This window comes from Crassostrea angulata, chromosome 2 (genome assembly GCF_025612915.1).
Source record: "Crassostrea angulata isolate pt1a10 chromosome 2, ASM2561291v2, whole genome shotgun sequence".
Lineage (NCBI taxonomy): Eukaryota > Metazoa > Mollusca > Bivalvia > Ostreida > Ostreidae > Magallana > Magallana angulata.
Window position 1 is genome coordinate 72396719 of NC_069112.1, and position 15351 is coordinate 72412069.

Genomic DNA, 15351 nt, shown 5'->3' on the forward strand with positions numbered 1-15351 from the left:
AATTAGGCTATCTTATAAGAAATGCAATTTAATTTTCGCTGCGGATCATAAATTATTAAACTGAACGTGCAGAGTTTAGAAGCATTTTCAATCTTTTTCTTCGATCGAGTGCATGTACCTGTACATCACTGGAAATTAAATCATTTCATTATTTTGAATCATCTTAGGAATGTACATGTATCCAGAGGCGGATCCAGCAATTTGTAAAAAGGGGGGGGGGGGTTCCATTTGATAAAAACCAATATGTGCAAAATTCATCATTTGTCAATAAACAAGGACTTTTTGAACGTTTTCCGTGCGTATACAACTGTATTTAATAAACATTTATCTCATCACTATTTAATTCACATCTATTTCAACAGCAGAGTGCACTGCATTATTAAGCGTTTTGCCGTTTAGGTCTAGGTAAGGAAGATTTGCATAATATCTAACCTAAAAAAAAAACTCAAGTCTCCAGCAATGAGAAAGTGCGTCTATGTTTGATAGAAAAGAAACACTAAGAAACAAAAAATAACTCAGAATAATTACGACAAACTATTATAAAAATTGATATTTTGGTAATTTTTTTTATGTCTTTGATGTTTATAAATTCTGAACTGTTTATCGATTTTGGTGTTTTAAATAAAGGTCTAAATGATAGGATATGACAAAAGAATGGGAATAATTTATCTGCTGAATAAATGATGCGTGTGTAATACAATGGTAAAAGCTATTGTCGTCCCAGGGAACTTGATGTGACCTCTGTAATGGGTGCGCTACATCATCTGGCACTAGTACAAATGCGATCATATTTAGAAAAGTTTTGGAAAGGTGGGCATTTTAAATAAAAGTAAATATTCCAATTATATGAATTTATATTTGTTTTAATTAATCCAAACTGATGATTCTTTGTTAATGATGATAATCCAACACAAACTATTACTTACATTGTACTACTTAGACAATGTGTATCATCTTGTTGGGATGACACCTCCCTCTTTTTTTTTTGACCTTTCAAATATGGCAATCTATTTTTAAATCATGATTACACACGTGCAATGTGAAAAGCCCTTTTAATTGAACACTCTTGCTCATTGTTGCTTATTACATCCCATATAACGTTTTCATCAATTATGAATATAAATGTTGACACATTAAACATGCATCGTCAGGCAATTATTTATTCAAGCTTGTGGGTGCCCCCCCCCCCCCCTCCCCACTTTTTCTCACAGCAACTTATTTTTTTTAAATTTACTTATAAAAAATTGAATTATCATGGATTTAAAAAAAATTATATAAAAATAATGAAATTAGGATTGAAATTGAAGTTATATACATACTACGCCAGCCCCCCCCCCCCCTCCCCCCCCCCCCCCCCCCCCCCCGGATTAGTATTTTGAAGATTTTGAGAAAGTTTCTTCTTTTTTTTTTATTTTTTTTTTTTATTGCTTGTCAAGATTTTTTGGATGAGTCTGCCCCCCCCCCCCCACTTTCAAAAAGGATGCTACGTGCCTGCATAAAGATAACAATATTCAAGGGCCTTCCGTCATTTTCAAGCCATGATAAACATGATAAAAAGGACTCTCAAAATAAGAAAATAGACGCAAAGTAAACTGCATTTACGGCATATGTTCACATTGTATGATGTGTCTCAAAATTCCTATTTTGGACTCGTCCACTATAACTACGAAAAAATTAATGAATGAGACATTCTGATTCTGGCGCGGAGTCTTGTAAATGAAATTTCAATTGATCTGAATGGATTTTTCCGTGAGGGTCGGGGTAGGTATATAAAAACAAATTTAATCGGTCAAAGTTTTGAATTGTTAACAACGATATATCAGATCGAATGTTTTAGAACGATTTATAAATCCAAAGTACAGTCATTTTTAATCGGTTGACGCGTGAGCATATGTATTAAGTAGGCGGGCATCTTTACACCCTATTAATTGAAGACAAATGAAATCGCGTCCAGCAGAACTCCCTGGCATTTTAATGTATGTTATTATGAATTTATGATTTTGTTTGTTAATAACAATTCAACATCAATTATTAATTAACAATGTACACTCTAGTACGCTAATACACAATTTTGTTGCGATGACCCCCCTCCCCCCCCCCCCCGGCCATTATACCTATTTTTAAATCAGGATTGCACACGTGCTTGCATGTGCAGAAGACAATCTGGAACTTAACTGATAACTATATCATCTCTTTGAAATTTATTTCTCCGTAAGCAAATACGTGTAGTAACTGAAACATGCAATTGTGAAAATCATAGAGGAATGCATGATCTGCGCATAATAACTAACTGCTTGATACAATATTTCTTTTTTCCAACATGTTTTAAGTCAATGATAATATGAAAATATATGATTGACTTCATAACGGAAATTACTCATTTTCTTTATTCCCCTTTTCAATAAACAAAACAAACAAACAGACCAAATTGATCCAGATAAATATAATTATCAAAAATAAACCTAAAAAACAAACTACACTTTCATCCTTCACCCACAATATTGCCTTTTCGATATTTGTCATCGTGGTAGATCCGTGTAACAATCTATTAAGTAGGTGCTTGCACGACATAGAACCGGCCCTTGCTGATCAACGTTTTCATTAACGCATATAAAGGAAAAAAAATATTTAGATTTTTTCTTGGATTTATTTTGATGTTAATAAAAAAGAGAAGAAATTAGTTCTCAGTCTCACTTTATGCTTGTTTGTTAGCGGTTAATCTAAGTTCATTTTGTATATCCTTTTGTAATTTAAAAATATGCGATGTAAATCTTTTTTCCATGCAATATTTCGTATAAAACAACGAAGAGTAGTATCTTGAAACTTCATTCAAAATTTTATTAGACCTTTAAATTGTAAAATGCTAACATGGAAAATTGTGCCCGATTTCTTTTTTTTTAAGGTAAAACTTTATTGATAAAAAAAAACTGATTCTTTGAGACAAAATAAATTGACATAATCAGTTTGACATTCTCTAAGTGCAGGTCTGTAGCTCTTAGTCTGAAAAAGAATCGGATGGACGACCTAGGACCCAGATCGTCCATCCAAATTTCTTGAATATTGCCATTTCTTTCGTACGCAGACGCATGTTGGCCGAATACTCACCGAGACTATATGGTTCGTATTTTAAGTTTTAACTGCGTTTAAAGGTAATATTGGAATTCCGATAATTTTGAAAATGATTAATTAAATAAAAATGGTTAAAATTACCGTTAAATTACCGGCATCGGTCTTCCCCATGCGCGAATCTAGAAGAGTAGGGTGAGGGTTCCAGACCCCACCCCAACCCCCGCAAAATTTCTTTCCATTACATGTACAATATAAAATTACAAAAATATGCCTCGGACATCCCCAGGCAAACTCAAATAACCGTCAGACACTCAACCCCCACCCCAGGAAAATTTTTCTTATCCGCGCATGCCCCCCCCCCCCCCCTCAAAAAACAAATTAATTCTTCAGAACCCCCTGTAAAATTTCCAGGATCTCCGCATACATTCTAAAAGATTCATTGGCCCTTGCTTTTGATAAAAAATGCGAGTAAAATGTTTGGTCTTTTTACGTTCATACCGGTCATACCCACTGTGTGATTATAATCGTCGTCCATATTCTGTGTATATTGAGTCAATTATGATGATTAGATAAGTTTCTCAAAATAAAATGCACATGCAAAAAACAACATGCCGCGAATCAAACTTCAGACAACTTTTAAAGATCTGTATTTGCTTATATACATGTACTTTGTTTCTTTTACACAGTGTTTATACATCTAATATTGCACCATGGTCAGGTATCAATTTTTGTATTACGTCACAAGTATGACGCAGCTACGACGGAAGACCTAATCGTTGCTTGCAACGAGCTCGTCTCTAGTTATCTATATAATTATGGTTCATGTTAAACTGTTATGTAGCAATGAGTGAGGACACTATTGGGGAAAACACAATCATCATATGTAAATGGCATCATTGTCAAATGCTATATACGATTAAATTGTTTGAAATGATGGCTATTGTAGCATGAAAATAAACATACTAATATCGATCAAAAACGTAGTATACATATCACATATTAAAGTTACTAAATTTTAAAGATGTTGGCAGAACCACCGTATACCATGTTTTAACTATACATATTGAATTGAAGATAAAGTACACTCACCATACACCTCCACTTCACAGAGGCCAGTGCCAACAACATCAGAGTAATCCCTAGGGTAGGTAACTCCTGGTAGTCTCTCGTTGTAGTAGATAACGTACTGTCCATGTACAGGACAGGTGGTGGTGAAGACAGCAGGTATGGTGTCTAGTGTAAAGTTGTCGTCCTTGTAACACAGTGTTCCCTGTAGTCTGTCTGTTGTATTGGAGACGTACACCGATAATCCAAGACGGTATTTAGTGAACTCATTAGAAGGACCTGTATCGTAATAATAAGAAAATTAATATGAAGGCCATTAGTTAGATACAAAAGAGAACTGATAAATGATTCTCAACATGTATAATCTATGTCAAATAAATAGTGGTGAAGTCAGTACATAGTAGATATCGATGGTTTACAACAGTGTATATCTATGTATAGTCTGTCCCTAGTTATTGCTTCCATCAATTTTTTATGATTTTTAATAAAAATACACATACCTGTGAACGAAATACAATTGAAATCGATGAAAGGGAATATATCCAAGATATCTTCATTGAACAATTATCCCTTTTCACTCATAAAATTTCACAGGAATTTTCTTACGGAGATTTATAATGGAAAATATTTACATCTTTTCTCCATTCGGAATACACTCGGAATATATCGCACAATATTTTAACGTTATCATCCGGGCTATTAATGGCTGATGCAATGCAAAATATCTGTATACTTTGAATTTTGGGATGTGTATTGAAACCTGAAGCGGTAGAGGAGGCGTTTCAAAACAGATAATCTGGACATTTTTCATAATAGTGGATGAACGTAGTTTGAGCACAAAGGTATTTACTAGAATTGAAATATCAAGCAAAAAGTGTTGGAAGCAAAAACTCGGGACAGAGTTTAGATAAGTATTTTGTTAAAGGGCCAACAATATAACAAAAATAAAATCGCAGATACAAACGCAAAAGCTCCGTTAGTGTATTCATGCTAATAATACAAAAGTTCACTTGTTGCCCCTACATCCTACTGTAGAATGGTTTTACCTGGGTCCACCGCCATACAACATTCTTAAGTCTGAGAATGTTCTCAAGTCTGAGAATATTCTCAACACCTCAATTCTCAGACTCAGTCGCCGCCATAAAAAAGTTGAGCAAAATAAAAATTCTCAAATTCTGTTTTATTCTCAAATATTTGAGTATACAAAAAAGTAGACTTAAGAATTTTCTCAAGCAAACAAAATGGCTGCCGTACACAGACGATTAGCAAGAAATCGCAGACGACGTCATGTTTTAGTCCGACCAAGGGTTTTTAGAGATCGTAGTAATCCCTTGGAGTCGTTGGATGACTTTGAAATCTACCAGCGCTATAGATTTTGCCCCGACACCATTCACTTCCTTGTGAATGGTGTTTCCGACCAACTCGTAACAGCGACCAAAAGGAACAGTCCAGTGCCTCCACTGTTGCAAGTGTTGCTGTTTCTACGGTTTGTAGCAACTGGGGCCCATCTTCGGCTGATTGGAGACAGCCTCGGGATTTCCGAATCCTCAGTAGGAAGATCGGTCAAGGCTGTCGCTGCTGCCATCATTGCTGTTTTTGCGCAAGCTACACTCGTCTTCCCTGTTGGAGAAATTGCAACGAAAGTGAAGGAGGGCTTCAGACGAGTTGCAGGTGAAAGCACAAACATTGCAAACACTAATATCTTTCTTTTTCAAATAAAATTCCTTGTCTCTTACACTGTACCGCCACATGTTACATGCAATTTTTCCGAAGACCAAACTCATACTGACTCGATGAAAAAGCCGTGTGCAAAAATAGCACCTTAGTGTTTTCGTTCGTAACGAGAGTTTAGATGCAAGGGGGAGTACTTGATAAGAAAAGAAATATGGGCGGATCCACCTTTTAGTAAATGAATAAAAATACACCGGAGTAGCATTAAATACATATGGAACAAAAATACAAACACTTTCCTATTTCGCAAAATGAAAACATTCTTATCCTATTTAAACTTTCTGAGTGAACAAAAACTTCTGTCAATGAAATAAAATGATAGATTAAACAATTTGCAAATTGTGTGTGTGTGAGTAAGGGGGGGGGGGCAGTGTGATAAGGTTTTAAGAAGTTTCTATATTTTATACATGTGCAATTAAAATTAAATACCTCTTAACCACAAGTCAATTAACATCAATTTGTTGAACACAACTGCACCTACATAATTGTCCTCTACTACCACTTATTTTCATTAACACTATTTCATTTAAATTATTTATACTAGTTCATATCAACATTAAAATTCACACACATTTATCAGTCTATAGATTAAAAGATAATGATAATTGAGTTAATGCGATAATCCATATATATACAGTTGCATTTTAATTAACAAATGTTCCATCTTCCTCATTGCTAACATGAAATTGTTGTAGAAATATAAAACTAGGTATCATTTAACTTTAAACTTTCAAATCTGAGTATAAAAAATAGAACTAATTTAAAAAAAACAGAATTCATATTCAATATTCAATTTCAACTAACTTTATTTTAAAATAAAGAAAGTATTTACATTTTTTTTTTTTAAATTTTCTCAAATTATAATGCTCACTATTATGCAGACTTCCCAAAAATGTTATTTATAATATTTTCAAAATTTAACATAATTTTATGCACAATGAAATAAAACAACTGTTGATAAAATATATGAAGAGCAGTGGAAAAAAGGATTGATAGTACAATTGGTTTACTTTATTTTATTAATCATAAGATATATATATATATATAAATATAAGATTATTAGGCTTTGATCCACAGTACAGTTAGAGTTATAAGGCATATACATTGGCATTATTTATATAACACCCCGTTATGGCCTCTTCCTTACGGGAGGGGAGGGGGGGGGGGGGGGGGGGCTAGGTCATGATTTGAACAAACTTAAAAATATACTTCATGAGGATGCTCCCACACACAATTCTAAATTTTCCTAATTTTTAACAATGTTTTTAAAAATTGCCATTCAATGAAAATGAAATTGCAACACCTTCACCAAATGATGCATATAAATGTGCTAAGTTTGATCAAAATATACCCAGTGGTTCAAGATAATAAGTTGAGAATGTGAAAAGTTTATAATGACAGATGGATGACAGAAAAATGTATTCTAATAACAGGGAAGATGTTATTTAAACTTAAATCATTTATTTTTGACAGGATTCCCTAAAGTTATAGGATGCGTTGATGGTACCCAAATTCGCATTTCAACACCAAAAGCTAATGAGGCAGACTATGTGAATAGGAAAGGTTTCCATAGTCTTAATGTTCAGGTACTCATTAAAACATGCAGATACATGCATATGCATACCTAATCTCACATCTCTAAAATTCTCTTAAAAAAAGATATTGTTTAAATACAATTAAAAGCAAACTTAAGGGTTTCTATGACAATAATAAATAATGAAATGATCACAGCTTTTTTGGAAATTTCAGATGGTATGTGATCCAAATTTTCGAATCACATCATTGTGTGCCCGTTGGCCTGGTTCCTGTCATGATGCAAGGATTTGGAGAACCTCTGGTCTCTATCAAAAATTTGAAAACGGTAACTATCCCTTCAATCATACTACATGTAACAACTTAATTGTACATACCTATGTTGACAATTCTTTTGTAAAACTAAATACATGTATAACTAAAACTGTATAATAAGCAATGGATTATGATGCATACTTATGTACATGTACCATCATGAACATTTATTTTAATGCAGGTGACTACGATGGCATTTTATTGGGAGACTCTTGGTATCCCCTATCCAGGTACCTTATGACTCCGTATCTAACCCCTCGGACCCAGTCTGAAGAGAGGTTCAACTCAAGTCTCTGCCGAACACGAGTGCTCATTGAGCAGACTTTCGGGATAATGAAAAGAAAATTTCAGGCTCTACATTTTGGCCTCCGCACGTCTCCAGACCAGGCAGTGTCATACATTACCGCATGCTGTATCCTACATAACATAGGCATTGAGAGGGGGGATACAATTATCAGTGGTGACTGCAGGGAACTGAATGTAGCAGATTGCCAACAGGCAGTTATAACCGCACATCCAAGAGCTGATGGGGTGGCAAAGAGAGCCTCCATTACACAATCATTTTTTTTGAAATCCTAGCTACTCAGGGTGACATCATTGTGGACTTGTCATTAAATGCCTGTCATGAATGAATCAATTGTTGATAACGAAACATTTTTGTTTATTTTATCTGTATTTAAACATGACATTGTGTATCATTATTATCATTCCCAATCTCTCTCTCTCTCTCTCTCTCTCTCTCTCAGTATACAAATAAGCTAACAAATACAAAGATAATTACAACTCGGCTAGAAAACTGGGATATAGAGTTTGGATTTCTCCTAAAAGTTTCTGTTTCTTTAACAACAAGACCTCTTTCTTTAATGCCAGAACTTCTCTCTCCTCTTGAACTCTGTGTAATTCCTCCTCCAGTCTTTTGTTGTCTAATAACAAGTTCTTCTCCTCTAGGTCCTCATATCTTCTTCTTTTGCCTTCTCCTGTAATTGAACTCAGTTGCAATGTTTTGACAGCTTTCAAAAAGAAAAAGACACTGATTAGTAATAAATACATGTAAGTTTATTACAAACCTGCATCTGTCTTTCCTTTTCGTTTCACTCCATGATTCACTTGAACTGTTGGAACTTTAAGTAAAAAAAATTTAAAATGATCAAAATCTGTTTAAGGAATGAATTTAATATTTATTAGTTTTATGCGATATAAAATGGTTTGGGGCAGTTTACACTTACCGGCAATAAACCACGAAGCGGTTTATAAAACCTTTATGTGTTCCAAACCATTTTATATCATATAAAACTAATAAATATTCATTTCATTGCTTATAATTTAATTTTTTGCTATTAATTGTAGATAAAAACGGTCATTTGATGTTTAAAATGAAATCAACATGCACAAAATTCAAACATAACATCAGGCAGATTATTTATGAATTTAATGAACTACATGTGCATGTAGCTCTGATATTTGATTTGAATGTAATTAAAAATTAAATAAACATCATGTACCTTTCTCAACTGAGGTAACCGTACTAATGGTAGGCGTATCTGTCAAACTCTGTTCTTCTGAACCTGAAATAACAAAATCCATCAGTTTTTCATTCTCCAACTACAGACAAAGATATGTTCATTTAACCAGTAAATGGTAGCTTGAAGACAAGTAATACTTTATTTAATAAGAGGCCAATGGGCCACATCGCTCACCTGAGCAACAATAGGTATGATAAAATCAGCTTTATGGAGCCACATACAAACAAGATGTAATTATAATCAGGGCGATTATACAGTCTCCCAAACGAATGAGGCCATCACTGGTGGTAGGGATGACCCACGTGGGCCAAACGTTACAGAAAACATTACCCATGTTGTATGCACACACTGGTGCAGTCATGAGAAGTACTGTATCTTTAAAAAAATAATGATTCAATTATGAAATAAACAGCAATATTAAAAAGTTCACCGGGATATGAAGTTGGCGGGTCACATGATCAAATACTGTGAAGCCCGAAGGGCTTCTCAGTACATTTGATCACGTACCAACCAAATTCATATCCTGGTGAACTTTTTAATATTGCTGTTTATTACTTATATTTACGCTTGAAAAAAAACAAATCATCAAGAACATTTTGAATAAGCGATAAGCGTGTGATATGATCATTGTGACGTCACAAAAAGTTCATACAGAATTGAACGTTTTCGCTATTCTATAGGTTCATATTAAGAAACATATTTGCAAATGTAAATATTGCTTAATTAAAACTTGATTATTTCTTTTTCTGAAATTTCATGATGTTCCCCAGGGGTCATTTACTATATATCAGGTGAACAAACATGACCCACGGAAAAAAAATATATATGGTGGGGTGGGGATCTTGACCATTTTCAAGATATTTGGGCACTTCCTGTTCGAGGGGGATCAGGACCTCCCCTGGGGCCAATGACCTACATGTACATACCATTTGAGAAGTACAAGTTTCTGAGAAGAGGATTTTAAAAGATTTACTCTAAATATTCCTTTGTAATTGTGAGATGAAGAATTGTATATCTTATATATTTTTTAATACATATTTTATATATAAGTTTAAAAATTCAAATAAAAAAAATAGAGGTTCAACTGGGGATTGAACCCTGGCCGCTGGAAGTGATGACCACTGTCTTATCCAGTAGGCTACGGACGCTTATGTAACAAGATGTGTTTTTTTATTACATCATAATATTGTTAGTTAATCTATAGGAAAATGGTTTGAACATTTTGAACACATATGTGAATTAGTATTATTTTGATAATGATAATGTAAGGTACTTTTCATATAGTGTATGGATATTAATAGTTTTTCTTGAAAGCAATTTTATAAAGAAATTGATTTTGTTAGATTTTCAATTATCATAGAGATTATAAATTTCGGACAATAGCCATTTTGTTTGTGACCATTGCTGAGGCCAGTTGTGAGTTGAGAAAACTTTTGTAAGTAAAATAATTGTACTGCTACTATATTGTATTGAAGTTAAGTTAGTTTTTTATCAGTCATTATATCAAAGTAATCATTGTATCACAGATGAGAGTATATGTTGAAATTATCAAGAAAGTTTACAAAGTTTAAAGGTTTCACAGTGAATTGTACTCATGATTTGAATACAGTCTAATGTTTGAAAAGGGTACAGTGATATTGATTTTACATATATTTTTATACAATTATAGACATGCATATTTTGCATAGTTACATGTCTAAATGGTTTGTTTCAGATATTATCTACCAGTACATGTAATACAGTTCCTTTCACCCTTATTTAGGGTAGGTACATGTGTACTTGAGAAATTATTGACTATGGCATTTACATATTGTCAGAGTATATTTTTAATCTGCAACATTGCATATTCAATATTGTAATAGGGTTATTTCTTTTTATGACCATCATTTATTAAATATAAGATAATTAGAAAAACAATATTTCGTAATTGAACATATGTGTCATTATAGTAATTGAATCAATTGTGATGCTTTATGATTGTGAAGTTTATATGTGTATTATGTTTTGTAGGAGCGTCACCATAATAATAATAATATCAACAATAAACGAAGTACATCTATACCATACTCGTTTGTTACATAATAATTTGACCCACATTGTGGCCCCACCCTGCCCCCGAGATCATGATTTGAACAAACTTGAATCTACCCTACCTGAGAAAGCTTCCATACAAATTTCAGTTTTCTTGGCCAAATGGTTTCGTAGAAGAAGATTTATTTTTTTGAAAAATACTAACAAATTTTTAATAATTTTAATTATCTCCCCTTAAAAGAGGGTCTGGCCCTTCATTTTAACGAACTTGAATCTCATTCACCCAATGATGCTTTGTGCCAAGTTTTTTGAAAATTTGCCCAGTGGTTCTGGAGAAGAAGTTGAAAATTTAAAAAGTTAACAGACAGACAGACACACAGACAGATGGACAAACAGTTATCAGAAAAGCTCTCTTGAGCTTTAAGCTCAGGTGAGTTAAAAAATGAAATAGCTAAAAAGTTGTAACATCCTTTTTTCCTTAATATTGACATTATTGAGCACATAACTAGCTGCAGAACTGTAGCTCCACAGAAAATTCGGGTTGACTGACCATCAAACCGAATTTTCCTCAGAGCTAGCCTACAGTTCTGCAGCTATAATCGATACACATGTATATACAAACTAAGACTAGTGTAATCTTTTAAAAGTTTTTTTTTTTTCAAATGAAATCTATCTCATTGTTGACCATTTATAAAAAACTTTAAATGGTTTGATGTTAATTTTATAATTGAGAAAGTTAACTAAAGGTATTAAATTGTACCTTGTTCGAGGTGGTCACCTGCAGGGTCAACTGTCTGAGAAACTGAGAAACTAATTTGAGGAATTAAAAAAATTTAAAAAATAATCAAATTGCAAATCACCATCTGTATCAATACCCCCCTGTAGACCAGAGAGATGTGGCTCTCCATCTGCAAGACGCAGAAATGTCTCCTCTCCTTGTGTGAGAGGGGGGAGAGGGGGACCACCACCAGTTTTTTGGGCGTTTAACTCCATCCAGCTTTTCTTTGCCTATGACAATATATAGTATAAAGTAAAAACTACTAAAAAATATGAATGTAATATAATTTGTCTATAATCAGTATAAACCAACAATCTGATACCAATCATAAATGCCTCTTTTAAAACAATTTTTAACTCATTTATCTTTTCCATGCATGTTAATTATAAATTTAGACCTTCATCTTGCTCTTCATATATAATATGTAATTTATATGTTGCCTTATATACATGCATGGGGTAATCGAGTAATCATATTCGATTGTAATGATTACTCTTTTTTAAGTAATCAACAGTAATCTGTAATCGAAGAGATTTTCGATTACTTGTAATCGTAATTTAATCGATTTTTTAATACTGAGCTAAACAGTTTAGTGTAATTATAATAACTTTTTTGATTTCTTACGATTACTCTTTACATAAACATATTGTGAAGCACTTATTGTATGAAAAAATACTCATCAAGTGTTGTTTATAATACAATTCATTGAATAAAATTGTTTATATTCATTTTTATGATTTTCCACTTTCACATAAAATATAAATATTGGTTCACATGTCATTGAGTACATAATCAGATAATAAGTTTACTCCATGTTTCACACTTCTTTGCAGATTTTTTTTTTATTATTTAACATAGTGTGGCTCCGAAAAACCACTAAGCTACTGACAATTATTAGAGAGAGAGAGAGAGAGAGAGAGAGAGAGAGAGAGAGAGAGTTATATTTTGTGTCTATTTTGCCAGAGAAAGAAACAAACCCGAAAGGGTGTGTAATTGTCAGTAAGTGTGTTTGTCCTTGTCATGTAAAGAATCCACAAAGCAGTTAATGAGGTGTGACCCCTCTAATCACGTTTAGATAACTGTCACCGAGGGGAAAGGGCACTATAGAATAAGGGGAATTAACTTGTATAGGCCCAACCCAAGAGACAGGGGGTCAGCCTAGTCAATAGGCTTAAATTGACCTCTAAGTCGAATATGCATAGAGCTATAACTCGAAGGCAGGTTTCACAATTTATTGATCAAGTGATTTTAATTAACTTATAAAATATCAACAATAATCAAATAAAATAAAGTCAAAATAGAACAGGATAAAAATAATTATTTCTTAAAAAGCCAAATGAGTCAGGTTTGAATTTAGCTCAATGTTGCTTAGTCTACTGACGGACTGGTGGACAGTCAACTAGATAGTCAGTGTGAAGACATAAGCAACATGAGATAGTGGCCGAAAGTGTCTGACTGAATTGAATAAATTTCTAACTGTATTTATATTCTAAAAGATAATTAATAAAAGTGTGGTACATTACTCATGATAATTACTCAAAAAGCTTCAGAACAATTATATATAGACTACCGGTAATTGGGGATAATTAGCAGAGCAGACTGACTCTAGCTAATTACTTGTCATTTGGCATGAGTAAACTCTTAAACATATTTACACAAAATAACACACCATGACATAACAATTAAAATAGCCCCAACAAGGATCTATTTTAAAAATCAAAACAATTACAAGCTCCAAACACAATTCATTCAAATCATGAAGCAAGGCTGCCTAAAAGTTCTTTGCATATTTCTGATGATATTTTTAAAAATTATAAAATTTCAATCAAATTCAATTCTCGTATTACCAATAACAACCAAATATGGCTAAAGGTGCAAGGTCAAGATTTCATCTTAACTTGTTAACGTCCAGGAAAAAAAAACTTGTTTACATGACAGAGCTCTATTAATATATATAATTGCTTATAATTTGACATTTGAATAAGCAGTAGAAATTATAAAATGTTATTTTATGAAGATTGAAATATGAAGTCTCAAATTTTCATATCATTCATAATGAAAATACCCCTTTAACTCTAAAACCAAATTAACTTGAAGAGTTTTTATATGATATGTTCAGAACAGGTACCATGCGCATTTTAATGAAATATTTTCTAAAGTATTCTATTAATAATCGATTACATGTTATAAAGTAATCGATTACTGGACAAAAATGAGTCTCAGTGTAATCCATAAATAATCGATTACACAAAATTCCCCGAAGTGATCGATTATTAATCAATTACTTTTTTAAGTAATCGTGTCGATGCCTGCTTACATATAAACAAAGGTCTAGCTTCAATTAAATTGTATTCTGACCATGATACTTGTATATAATTTATATGCATTTAAAACTTATGCTAAAAAAATACACCCCACCCCAAAAAGAAAAAGAAAAATGAAGTGTCAAATTTGTGTCGACTTAGAACATATTAACTATTTTTTCTTCAAATCATCAACCATTTAAAAAATGTTTTATTAAGTGATGCACTTAGTTGTTAAGAATTTCCTGTTCCTGGTGACAACAAATGTTTGAAAAAAAATAGTTATGCTCTCAATAAATTAGATCATATCAAGTAAAATTTGGCAATATTTCATATAATCATTTAATTATTTGTTATGAATCCATATTCATACAGATCCTACTCTTTTAAATTAAAATGAATTCATACTTACTTCTTGATTTGACATTATAATATTTTTTCTTAACCTCCTCCCAGGTCCTCCTTTTGGTGTCGTATAGTCTACAATATTCAAGAAATACATGATCCACCCCTTTATTAGTTTCCAAAAAGCAGAGATAAAAATAGATCAGTCAGTTGCGGTGGTTTTTTTTCTTCTGATAACCAATGCATCTATCCTTTTTTCTCATTAGTTTGTCTTTCTTTTAAGCACCTCAGTGTTTATATCGTAAAACGTTTCTTGTATAAATTTATTCAGTTAATTGTGTGGATACGGGCAAAGAAGAATCACTTCGACGATGTTCTTAAACTGTTAAACCTTTACGAATTTGTCAACTATATATTCTAAATTTTATACAAACGAGTATAGTTTTCTGGCAAAATTTCATACTAACGAATTCAATTTATCGGCAATCAGTTGCCATTCCCTTTCTCGCGTTACTTTTAGCTTTCCTTTGGCCCCGCTCCCTTTCAACAAGCCGAACAAGGCCCCCGATCTTGTTTTAACTTCCTCAATTAACATCACTTCCTCGTCATCTTGCCAATTCTGAGATCGGCGTTTACCCGTAATTGCTTTGTCGTCCAT

The 15351-nt window shown here is 33.0% G+C and overlaps 2 protein-coding genes and 1 pseudogene across 2 annotated transcripts in view; 1 reads left to right on the forward strand and 2 right to left on the reverse strand.

The window, feature by feature from the left end:
- The window catches only part of LOC128174835 (uncharacterized), a 28757-nt gene extending 23561 nt beyond the window's left edge, over positions 1-5196 (reverse strand). Inside the window, exons 1-2 of the mRNA XM_052840273.1 lie at positions 5181-5196; positions 4164-4413 (exon numbers count right to left, since the gene is read on the reverse strand). Of these exons, the coding sequence (XP_052696233.1) occupies positions 4164-4413; positions 5181-5196 (266 nt within the window). The remainder of the gene's footprint in view (positions 1-4163; positions 4414-5180) is intronic.
- Positions 5197-5211: 15 nt separating this feature from the next.
- LOC128170411 (putative nuclease HARBI1) lies at positions 5212-8341 on the forward strand. Its single transcript, XM_052836184.1, has 4 exons — positions 5212-5805; positions 7339-7451; positions 7615-7726; positions 7895-8341. Exons 1-4 carry the CDS (start codon positions 5376-5378, stop codon positions 8290-8292), a joined length of 1053 nt encoding a protein of 350 aa, XP_052692144.1. The 5' UTR covers positions 5212-5375; the 3' UTR covers positions 8293-8341.
- A 109-nt stretch (positions 8342-8450) lies between these two features.
- Positions 8451-15351, reverse strand: LOC128170412 (myb-related transcription factor, partner of profilin-like; annotated as a pseudogene).